This window comes from Cebidichthys violaceus, unplaced genomic scaffold, assembly GCF_023349555.1.
Source record: "Cebidichthys violaceus isolate CVI_PGR_0920_01 unplaced genomic scaffold, fCebVio1.0.p SCAF_29, whole genome shotgun sequence".
Lineage (NCBI taxonomy): Eukaryota > Metazoa > Chordata > Actinopteri > Perciformes > Stichaeidae > Cebidichthys > Cebidichthys violaceus.
Genome location: NW_027176472.1, coordinates 732,080 through 744,648, shown reverse-complemented (window position 1 = coordinate 744,648; position 12,569 = coordinate 732,080). Strand labels below are relative to the sequence as shown.

Sequence of the window (12,569 nt, the reverse complement as noted above, 5' to 3'; positions counted from 1 at the left end):
ACTGAAGGCTCTCCGTCGTTCTGCTGCCATCCTCTGTATCCACACACAGGTGCCATTTTGTGCTCCTCAGCTCATGCTATGTGTGTGTGTGTGTGTGTGTGTGTGTGTGTGTGTGTGTACGTGTGTGCGCCTGGTTGAATGTAGCTGAGGGTGACTCATGGTTGTGATTTGCTGGAGTTAAAAATACTGTTCATGCATCTAATTCGATGGCTGCTGAGATGCGTGTGCGTGTGTGTGTGTGTGTGTGTGTGTGTGTGTGTGTGAGCCAGGGAGGATGAGGCTCATACTGGCTCGTAGGTGTTAACCCTTTAATGGGAACATGGACACCATGTTCACACTCGTCATATTTGATTTTAATCGACTGTTTGTCATATTGGACTAAATCCACCATCTGTCTGCAGGCAGAGCTGTGTCTTGTGACCCAGTTGCATAATTTCAGCTAATTCAGAGTTCATGTTCATGGTGTGTTGTGCACACTGTAAAAAAAAGGAAAAAATAGACTAGAAGTGCAGTTAAAATGGTAGCGTGCAGACATACATTTGATTGTGGTATAATTTATGCTGTTTTCCCACAATGGCAGCATTCCAACTTCCATAAAATTGTTGGAAAAAGAGAGGTGCAGCTGAGGCTGAGAAATGGTGATGGATCAAACTCCCCCAACACTATATCTTACATTTCCCATAGTGCAACTGGATAGTGTCTTCTGATTAGTCCCTCCCTGCCTGCTAAACAGCCACATCTTTAAAACTCCACAACCAGCAGGTATTCTGTTACACATTTGTAGTCTTCAAGCCCAAGCAGAGGTAACTCTGATGACATCACTATGACATCATCAGGGTTGTCCTCCAGAACCAAAGAAGGCATTGTTCTTTTACAGGCTGAGGAGGACCAGTTGTTCCGATAACCGTGACCAGTACACTGATCTACATGTGTAGAGTAGTTGAAGTGCGATATGGCAAAAGAAAATGTGATGTCACACGACGGGATTAAGATCCGACCACAATTATTTTTGTTACTGAACAACCAAACTTGTTTGCAAATTGTAAAAGCAACCACACCATATTTTCTGTTCTCAAATTTTAAATATTTATTAATTATTTTAAAAAATCCAAATAAACCTCTCTTCACATTGACGTAAATTAGATCCGCTGCACAGCACTTATAAATAAAAAAAAATATTTTTTATTTTTTATTATTTTTAAAGCTGGTTAGCTAATTACTTGCGTTATTTCCTTCTTCCAACACAGTGATAAAGAGCACCAGGAGCAAATGTCGAGAGTTAAGTTTTCATTAAAAAGAAATTATGCTTGGTGTCTAGACCGCATGCCAAATTAATCGGAGCACTCAAAGCCTCCTAAAGTTACCATATGACCAGTTGCTGACAAGCAATGTAGCACATAATAGGCAATTTTTTCCCAGCGCAGTGCTCAGCCCACGTATAACGCAGTGTGGCTACATTACATCACTTCCAGCAAACTTCACGGAGAACCATGAAAGCAAAACAGCATCACCTTTCTGTTTTAATCCTCAGCTAAAAACACCAAAACCCTGAATCCGTCAGCGTGTCTCTCATGTTTTGAGAGCGTAAACGGCCGCAATGTCTTGGGTTGTTCGATCTATAATGCTCGGGAGATTCTTAGGTTTGTGGAGATTTTTATGTAGCAGCAGCTAATCATTTAGCAGCATGCGTTGTGCCGCTGTAGCGCAATACTCACTCCACTCTGTAAAAAACAGATCATGGAAACATTCTAATATCATCATATTGCACCCTACAGGTATGACATACCGTCTCTGGAGCTCATCTAGCATTCAGGGAATTAAACTGATCATAAATCATATGAAATGTCAAGCTAGCACTGATGCTAATGATGCTAAAGGCTGCAGGATGCACATGCTGCCACCCAGTAGTTAGATATCAGATGATTGACATGAAACTGATCAGCAAAACTATCAGAAGATAGAATGAATGCCGCGGATCAATATTTTCACATAACCATTTAATTAGCTGAGTGATGTGTGATGCTATAGTCTGGTATTTGTTAATCTACAGAGAATACTCTGAAACTCTGCCACTGTAAGGAGCTTTTTTAGCTTCTTTAAGCTCCTAGTTTTGGTTTCACAACATCTGTTTTACACCAAACGCCAGACAGAAAAAGTCAGCGTCTATCTGGTGAAGACGGTCAAATATTGAAAAGCTAAAGAACCAGATATTTTTCTAAAAGTAGCGTGAACTTACATTCATCAGATGGACACAAACATGACTCCAACGGGATGATCATCTCGCTCTGCGGCTGTCGGAATAGGCAGGTGTTTGCGAACATCACATCCCTTCTCTTCCTCTCTCTGCTTGTCTCAGGTGAGTGGGCGGAGCCTCGCCAACCTGAGCCAGCGGGATGCTCTGCGAATCCTGGCGGCCAGTCAGCGTCCAATCACGATGCAGATCAAGGGTCAGAGGGGGTGTGGCACCGAGGCAGACAGGGGAATCTGGGAGCCGCTGCCCCTCAATCTGCAGCATCTCAACCTGCCCCTCCCACTGATGGCGGGGCTCAACACCTCCAGCCCCTCCTACCAGGACAGGTAAGCACACACACATACATACACACACAGCGAAAGACAAGTTGATCAATATGAACGATGGACAAATCGAGTATATTAGGGTTTTTTAGTTCTGCACATGATTTAAAAAAACGCTCTAATTCTGTGTTCTTGCCGTCTGTTTCAGACATTATTTCAGCCATCTGTCTCTGCCACAAGATCACTGTGAAGCAGGACGATACAGCTACCTGTCCAGTTCCCCACGGGACACTGTGGACATCGGCCACCAGGTGACACTGAAAAACACACACACACACACACACATTGAAAATGTTACAATTTAAATGCAACAATCTCAAAAAATATATTGGATATCTTATATCTGGCGTCAGCAATGATCAATTTCAAATGCTTTACATTGGCAGTTTAGTCGGGATTTGACTGCAATTAGTAATAAATGAACAACCCATAAACACAAAATTGCTTTGTCATTGTTTCACATCATGAATCCCTCAGGATCCAGAACTGACTGGTCGTGGACCAAAGGGACAGAACTGCCTGATGGGATGTTGCAATGCAAACCTGGAGGAACCTAACGGCTTCCACAGTCAGGTAACCAAAACTGTGTTGAATATCTTATAGCTGCATGTCGTCACTTTGCAATAACTGTGTCAGTTAAGATAACAGTTTTAGTGCTGATACTAAAATAATTACCTTTCTCGTTTTGAGTAGAAGTTGAGAGTGATTGCGTTTTTTTTTTCATCGCTCTATCAACAATATCTTTTGATTCAAGACTCAAGTGCACCATGCTTAGTGTGCAGAGGGAGTGGTAGTGCAATCTGTTCATTCTTATGCCATTGTGTCACAACCAGAGAGTAGGAATAAGGGTTGGAGAGAATATTTATCTGTTTTCTGCAAAATCCTTAAATTTGTCTTTCGTTATAAATCGGATGATATGCTTTCAGCTGTTAAATATTTACATGTTCAGTAGGGACCAAAAGGATATGGTCTGAGTGTTGCAGACAGAGTAGAGAAGTCTGAAGACTGACACATTTTTGGTTTTGGTCTTTTCATTGGACTTGTTGAAGAGAGTAATACAGAATATGGGCATCCTTATTCTTTAACTAAATAAGCCAAACTTACTTAAATATATCAGTTAAATGTCCAACATTCATACAAGAACTGCCTCGATAAAAATCATAAAAGAAACAAAATTTGTAGTTAAGTATGGAAATATCTGATAAAAGAAACTAAGACTAAGATTCTGACCAAGAATTCACTACTAACCTTCTGTATTTGACAGTTTCTCACTGCTACAAACACATTTAGTCTTCACTGAGAAGGTACCGCAGTCCCACACAGATAAAATATAAAAAAAAAAAATTAAATTGTTATTTATAGTGTTTTGGTGTGTGTATTTGTGTAAATGATCATGGGACTGAGGATGCCTGTTGTTGCAGACGGATGACGACGACTTCATGCTGGAGAAGCCGCTGGGCTTCATGCCGCTGCACCATGAGCTTGACAGCGGTCTCGGCTGGACTGATGGTTCCCTCCACCAGGGGGACCTCTCAGGGCTGGAGACCGAGGAGGGAGGCCTGGAGGAATGTCATCCACACGGGGGCCTCGCCCCAGGGGGTTGTGGAGGCTTCGGAGGAGGCGGCTCTCCTTCCTCTGAGTCCTTTATTTCCTCGGAGCTCAGCGATTCGGGCTTCTACAGCGTGAGCACCGGGGAGTTCAGGCACTTCCAGAGGCTGCTGGAGAAGCGAATGCGGATGTACAACGCCCGGCTGCAACATCAGGGCGAACCCTGCGAGAGGCGGGAGCGGCGTGACAGCTGCCCCAAGAGCCACCGGGAGCTTCTGGAGGCCATCCCTGAGGCGCTGACCATGCAGCCTCAGTGTCCACTCCTGCAGCTCGAGATGGAGGAGGATGCTGGGCCCATGATGGATATCCCACCCCGCGGACTTTTCAGGTAGAAGCTGGTAGAATAACTGTCTCTGCAGGAAAGCGGACTAGGTGTAAGAAGATCGAAATACGTAGCACCTGAGTTGGTGGTTTCAAGTTCTGTCAGCAATTTATTTTTTGTTAATTTACCAACAATACCTAACAAATTAAGTCAAGAATGTCATAGCTTTATGTAACAGGTGAACTTAAATATCAATCTAGGGTTAATGTGTCTGTCAGATTGAACTCATGTGACTCCTGAATATCTATGTCCTCCAACGTGTTGTTGCTGTTTGTTTGTTGACCTCATTGTCTGTTTGTATTTCCAGGGTTTCATCGGTCCAGTTCCATAAAGCTGACCGGCCCTGTCTGAACCGTCACAGCTCCAGCAGTGGAGCCCTCTTCAACCCCTCCCACGCCCATGCTGGAGTCTCACGCATGAATGCCCCGGTCCTCTCCACCTGCAGCACCCCCTCCAGCCACCGGAGAACACTAGTACCCATGCAGCAGCACCACCAGAGCTCCAGTTCAGTGGGGATGCTGAGGAGAAGCCGAACTCTGCACCATCGCCCTCCTCCACAAGAGTACCGCCGTCGAGCCAGCCACCCAGCTTCCCCCTCCTACTGCGCAGCAACCCTGCACCACTGCGGAGGTGTCCCGCCACATAACGTCCTGCCACCGGGCCTGCCAGAGGAAGGTGAGCTGGTGGCTGGTGTGTTGGCTTCTCACCCAGCAGGCCTGGCCCTCTCACCACAACAACACCCCACTTCTGTGGGGCATATCAGGGGCACCAGCACTCACGAACGCTGCTACGACAACAATCATAATGCCCAGATCGCTCACCACGACTGGTGGCACTCGCAAGAAAGAAACTTGATGCCGGAGCAACTGGTGACAGAAAGGGACAGAGAGATCGAGAGGGAACTGGAACAAAAGAGGCAAATGCAAGAGAAAGAGCTGGAGAGGGAAAGGGAAGCGCAGATTCAAGAGGAGATGGAAAGAGAGAGGCAGCAGGAGCTGGGGAGGTGCCGAGCAAGAGAGCAGCAGCACCTCCAGGCTTTGGTCCACCCTCCTCAGGCCGGGGATGTCAACGACACCTGGCCGAAACCGGCCAACCGTCAGTCCCAGGGTGGCGGGGGAAGCAGAGGTCTCTACAGCACCCTGGAGGGCCACATAGGGGGCGGCTGTGCTGCTGGATGGGATGCAAAGATAGGACACATGAACGCATGTTCAAGCCCTAATCCCAGTTGTGGTTTGCAGCCAAAACTTAATCCGAGCTCCAAACCCAACGCAACCTCGCGGATCTCCAGAAACCAGCTCCTGAGAGACCGGGCGTCCCAGCTGGCGGATGAACGCAGTGGGATGAGCACAGATGAGGAGACCAACACCGACATGCTGATGGGTCGGTACTGGAGTCGAATGGAGAGAAGGGAACACTTCCTGTTGGCCCGTGAGCAGAGGCAGCAGCAGATGCAGGCCAGAGGAGGAACAATCCGCGACGTCATCATCAGGGGCGGAGCTATCGCTGGGGGTGGAGGAGCCTCTGTTGGAGACGGAGGTGTGCTGGACAGCAGAGGGGGCGGAGCTTTTGCAGAAGGGAGGTGCCACACGGTCCTGGAGCTGAGTCAGAGGAAGCTGAGTCGTCTGAGGAACAGGAAGCTGTTGGATGACTGGACGACAGTCGAGGAGCTGCTGACTCATGGGAACAGGCTGAACAACCATGACGACATGCTGTGTACCAGCTCCCTGCTGACGGTCACCACCGTATAACTGCATGGGCACCACGTCAAACTGTAACTCTGTGTGAGTGTGTGTGTGTGTGTGTGTGTGTGTGTGTGTGTGTGTGTGTGTGATGTTACGCTAACAAAACGACATTTAAGTAAATCCTCATGTTGTGTCTTCTCCAAAGTCAGATGAGAAGATGGATATCAGTTTCATCTTTTTGTGTCCAGTACAGAGAAAAGCCCAGAACGTGTTATGCCTAGCTAAGCACAAAGACTGGGAGCATGGGGAAACTGCTAGCCTAGCTTAATCTAAAAAAGTAACTCCAAAGCTAACTGATTTAGAGCTGCAACGATTAATTGATTAGTTGAAAACAATTAAATTAATCGCTAAAACAAAATAACATTTTTGAGAACGTCATATCAGGATTTGTGAAATATTGAACAACATTTTCACCATTTTCTGACATTTTGTAGACAAAACAAATAATTGATTAATCGTTAAAATAATTGACAATGAATGTAATCGTTACTTGCAACCCAAATGAATGTTGGATGTTAGTTTGACACTCCAGGCAGACTGCACACACCTAAAGAACGCGTGCGTACCGTTTGCCACCCTGCTGTCGCTGTCCTTTTTGGAGTATTTTTTCAGCTATTCACCTACGAAGAACGAGGTCCTCTTCATCTCTGTACTAGAAGCACTAAAATGAAACCGATATCCATCCTCATCATATGAACAAGAAGATTTACGGAAATGTCGGACTGTTCCTTTAATGAATGTGCGCGAGAGAGGGAACCTCACTGTCATCGCTGTACATCACCTCAACTGATAGCTTTATGTGTGGCTGTGTCATCACTGTACAGCACTCCGGACACAATGTGTGTGTCAGTGCATGACGCTTGTAAAGACAAAATAACGGAACAAGGTCAGACGTGCGCGTATGTTTGCATCATGTGTTTCATGCTACATCTTATGCTACGTGTATTTCACAGAATCTTCGACAAAAATTACAAAAAATGTGGGTTGAGACTCAAATCCTCAAACAGACCATGAGATTTCGGGGAGCAATACTGTTCTGCGTGATGTACCTGGCTGTGCACTAACGATAGACCACATACCACTACTTTTCCATCAGGGCCACAGAACACATCAACTGTAGCAACGCAGACAATGACAACTGAGATTTGATACCAAATCCTGAATGGTTTTTATAGAAACTCTGTTTACAATTAAAATATCAATCGGTGGGAGCTTTTGTAACTGAAATGATAAAAAAACGCAACCTAATTTATTTGGTTGTTGAACACTAGTGAAACCGTGTTGATCAGGGATGGGGAACAATGTGCCACGGAGGTTTGCTGAGCATTTTGACTGCAGCTTTAATCTAGAAAATTTTGTGTTTCAGTTGGTGTTTATCCCGCATTCACGTCGTATAATTCAGACTGCACTTGTAATTTAGAGACAGAGGTATCAGGAATTTCAGATTTATCAATAAAAACAGTGGGGAAATGGTTGCAAAGTCCCCCCCACTGGCAGTTACATCTAAATAAAATGCACTAAGACTGATATAATTAATTCAGATAATTAAAAAGTAGCTATACATTAAACATGTATTATCATATTAGCTAAAAATAGGTAAAATTATAAAAATGTCCATTTATCCATTTATCTGAGCTGTGGGCTACACCGCTTCGTCGGCAAGAAACAATCATAAATCATATTCAGAAAGAAGGCACCATAATGTGTGAACTCCTAAGGGAGTCCCCCGCCCCCCCATTCTTACTGTTCTGCTGACACGGCGTGAATACAGCATACGAATTTTTGCCCTTCATGGCACATGGTTCTCTGTTCCTGCTGGTGTCTTTGCTGTTGGCAGGATGTTTACAGATCTACCTACCCAGGTAACAGCTTATGCATGTTTACTGAAAACTACAGTGATGCATTGACTGTGTGGAGACAATTTCAAAGAAAAGAGGATGCACCTCAAGTCAACTTTACCTTGTCCAGACTGCTGCAGCGGCTTTACTTTGAGCTCAAGTCAGTGTTGACATTCCACTAAAAGCAGGTACATTGTGAGTAAATCTGAAATCTTCTGATTCCAGGTCTGCAGTTCGGGAAAAAGTGCAATAATACCTCAAGCTAGTTTTTAATATGACAATGACAGTGCGCTCCCTGTCAGGTGTCCATCGAATGCAGTAACTCGTTTTAAATCAAACAGATGCACAAACGTGACGAGTGACCGCAAGTGCACAGTAATCCTAGAATCTAAAATGGCAAGAGAAAAGGTTATGTAGATATTTACATTATTTCTTTACATGGTTTTCCATGAGAGGGACCTAAGAAAACAACTTTTTGCACATCATTTTTTATACAAAAAAGTTTTCCCTACCTTTCTGTACCAGGGACGGAGGCCAGTGGAATGACTGTAGATAGAACGACTGTGTGTGTTGATGTTTTCTTTATAAACTATCATAGTGATATGGACAGGAAAAAAATAAGTTTATTGTCATTGTGTTGGACATATTTAAATATTTTTCTTGTGATGGTTACGAAAACCAATGTGAACAGTTTGTATGATCTTTAAAATCTACTTGATTTACTTAAAAGCTGGTGAAACTTTGATTTACCATTTTCAAAGAGTGAACACAAAATGTGAATATTACTGTCTCTTTAAACGGCTAAATTGAATTTTACTGTTGTTTTGTGTCATTATGACATGTACATATTGATTTTGTCGGAAGGTGCAGGTGAGGTTGGAGTTAGCAACAGGACATGCTGATGCCATCAGACGCCTCCAGTGGTTTATCATGTGATTCTGTAGGTTTATAGCTGTGTTATGGAGGCTGTAAATACAGCACAGAGATTAACATTGTAGTATTAGTATGTTTAACACTCACAATATTGTCAAAATTCATGGAAAGTGGTTCAGTTTGTTCTGAATGTTAAACGTGGCATCCATGAATTATTAATAGGCTCACTGACACTCTAATGCTTAAAGGAACACTACAACAATTCTAGATACATCTCCTTGTTCCCCGTCTCCAGAGTCACATGTTTCAGTTTCCTCTCTGTGTGTCCAGCACATGTTCAGCACAACTTAGCACAAATACTGGAAGCAAAATAAAAAAAACTTCCAGCAACCAATGTTAAATGTTTAATTGTATTAATTTAACGTGTGTAGAAATAGAAATATATATAAAGGACAAGTTGAGGTTTGACCGGATGTGTTTAGCTTGGTTGGTACAAAGTTTGGGAGCAGGAGGAAACTATGAGACTATTTCCATCAAAAACTAAACAATGCTAGCGACACTTTGAGCTACGTGCTAACGTCAGCATACCAACATGCTCACAATGACAATGTTAACGTGTCAACTTCAGCCTCAACTTCAAAGTTGAGGCTGATGGGAAACAATGAACTAGATAAAAAGTCGAACATATCTTGAAAATTATTACAATTAATTCTGAGGGTGCCATGAACGTCTGAACCAAATATCATGGAAATCCATCCAAATAGTTGAAATATTTCAGTCTGGATCAGTGGTGGTGGATGAAAAAACTCCAGATGATTTATGAGATCTATCTTCTCCGCTAACAAACTAGTCAACAACCCAACAAAGTCCAAAATGAAGGAAGATGATTGATACACTTCATTTTCAGAACAGAAAATTGCAACAAAAAAAGGCCTTTTTCTTACGTTGACTTACAACAACCTGTACAGTTGCAAATATCTCATTCTTGCCTTTTCATTTTTCTTACGTTCCCATTTGCAATACCACCCAACAAAACTCTCGATAGGCTCGGTTGTTAAATCAAATAGCCATCACTCGGCACACCACCAGGCATGGCTGAATCCCTGAACAATCGGGGGGGGGACTAAACTGGGCATCTCAAAAGCTCTGTTTATCACAGTGAGGTTGCCATTCCAAAAGCAACTGGTTCATTTAAAAGTCAGACGGCCTTGGAGCTGCTGGAAGCTTGAGCTGTAGGCTAGCAGGTCCCCTCCGCTCCCAGTCTTTGTGCTAAGTCCTGGGCCTCTCTCTGTACCGGACACACAGGGAGTAAACTGACATCCGTCCTTTCATCTGACTCCAGAGAACACAGAGAACAAGGAGGACGAACACAAATTTGAAACTGGGTTCAAAAAACAAGACGTGGAATCTGTTTGTTTCCATGTTTTCCCTCTCTCTCTCTCTCTCTCTCTCTCTCTCTCTCTCTCTCTCTCTCTCTCTCTTTCTCTCAGCTGTGACTCAAACAGTCTGAATAATGGATGATGATGAAAGAATTTTTCCTCCCCCCCTCCCTTCACTCTCTTTGCTTATACGTTACACAAGGACACTGAGAGCTGAAAATAGAGCTGCTGTCCTCATGTGATGTGAAATTAAAAGCACACTGGAGCGGAGACGCTTGCTGCGGGGGAACTCAACACTCGTTTTACTCCATCTGACAATCCGTCCATCCAGCCTGCAACACCACCTCCATCTGTCTGTGCAAGGGTAATTTTCACGACAGCAAGCTTTTTTGGAATTTGACGATGTATATGTGATTGTAATAAAGAGATTTTAATTAGCTATGACATGGCGGTTTTGTGTTTTCACTGATACGTTAACAACACATTGCTGATTTTTGCCACATTTTTTATGGACAGCACGGATGACTTAAAAGTTCCTTCCTCAGTTATTGGCCGGGACCCCACATGAGTTCATCATCCATTCTTCATTGACAAACATCATACACATCCATTCATTAACTAACCATTCAAATATTGTCCAAAAACACAAATCAGCTTTGTACTTTAAATAACTGGGTATGGCATTCATTTAAAAAAACAAAACTACATTCACCAGATATATATCTCATATCATCACTTCTACTGCTCAGAATCAAAGAAGAAATAAGAAAGAGGTCACTCATAATCAATGGATTTAATTTTCACCAATAAAGAATTGATAAAAGAACAACAAAATCTCCATGAAATGAGCAAACTCCATCCACTGATGAAGACCGTGACGTTTAGCATTAGCATGGGGCTGGTCCAAGGCAAACCTGAGCCAGCCCTAAATATGAGCGTTATCAAAAATGAAAGTCTTCAACCTGCTCTTAAATGTGCTGAGACAGAAGAGGACCTTGATGAATATATAATATACATGAATGAACATGTAAACCCCATAGTGTGTGCTGCAAATGTTTAGGGAATATTAATAATTAAAATGAATACCAAAAATATCCTCAAGTTTAGCTGAAAGTTAAAAACATGATAATGTGTCTGTAAACTTTGACGGTGAGTGTACTTCTTTACTTTTGTTTTATTTTTACTGAGTCCAGTCTGCATAAAGCTGATCATATTGAGAGTAACGAGTAACTCCCCAGTTGTAATTATTGAAGTTAGTGTATCACTTTTGTAACAAGACGAACAAGATATCCCTCTGGACTGAAGTCTGATGTGTCTGTATGCTTCTCATTGTGAAGTAAATATTTCAAATGGAGCATATTTGCCTCATTATGCAACATGTTAGAGACAATCCCTGACCTCTTACACTTGAAAGATAGTTAACTATAAACTATTTCAATAAAACACCTGAATCTTAGTTATTTGAAAATATTATTGTGGCAAAATTGTCTTTGAAATGAACGTTTTCTCAAATGTTTTGACTTGCTTCATATTATTAGAGTGACGGAACAGTATTAATCCCCTTCATCAAGAATCTATGCTGAGTTGAACACTAAACAGGTATGTTGTGGATAAACAGTTAGTTTGTGCTGAATTGTGTCTTTGTTTATTAATCAAAGGCAGGAGGGATGATGAAGACCTCTATCTGTGAAGGTAAAATGAAAAAAACACAACATGAGAAGAGAAAATATTCAGTTAGAAGTGTTTGTTTATTCAACAAGTCACAATGAGCCTCATGAAGTATGAAAGCTCCAACTAGAGGTGATGATTCATCACAACAACAACTTGTAGATTTCTACAAGACACACTGTACTCAGAGAGAGTAAAGGAACAACTGTCTTTATAAAAGACAAACCGTTTACATTGTTTGAGGACACAGTACTCACTGTCTTTAAAAATACTTTTCCAAATGGATTTAAACATTTGCACTTAGTGAACAAAACAAATAGTAAAAACTGACCTTACAACAGATCACATTCTTCTTAGTAAACACTGAATTCAAATTAATCCACAAATGTAACAATTCCATATTCACTGTAAAACTGTGACAGTGTGACATTAAACAAACCTTTCACAATAAAAGGATAAACATATTGATCTGAAAACAGATAATTTTTCAATAATCACATAAAGTGAGGAAAAGTTCTTCATGACAAAATGTCCATAAAAAGAACATTTAACATTTTTGATCATA

At 42.4% G+C, this 12,569-nt stretch overlaps 1 protein-coding gene across 2 annotated transcripts in view; it reads left to right on the top strand.

Moving 5' to 3' along the window:
• Nucleotides 1-10,780, top strand: part of LOC137880738 (uncharacterized) — an 11,536-nt gene extending 756 nt beyond the window's left edge. For both annotated transcript variants that reach the window (XM_068722250.1, XM_068722249.1), the window contains exons 2-6: nucleotides 2,357-2,577; nucleotides 2,723-2,825; nucleotides 3,052-3,147; nucleotides 3,996-4,510; nucleotides 4,812-10,780. In XM_068722250.1, coding sequence (XP_068578351.1) covers nucleotides 2,357-2,577; nucleotides 2,723-2,825; nucleotides 3,052-3,147; nucleotides 3,996-4,510; nucleotides 4,812-6,252 — 2,376 coding nt within the window. In that variant the 3' untranslated portion in view covers nucleotides 6,253-10,780. The remainder of the gene's footprint in view (nucleotides 1-2,356; nucleotides 2,578-2,722; nucleotides 2,826-3,051; nucleotides 3,148-3,995; nucleotides 4,511-4,811) is intronic.
• Nucleotides 10,781-12,569: the final 1,789 nt, after the last annotated feature.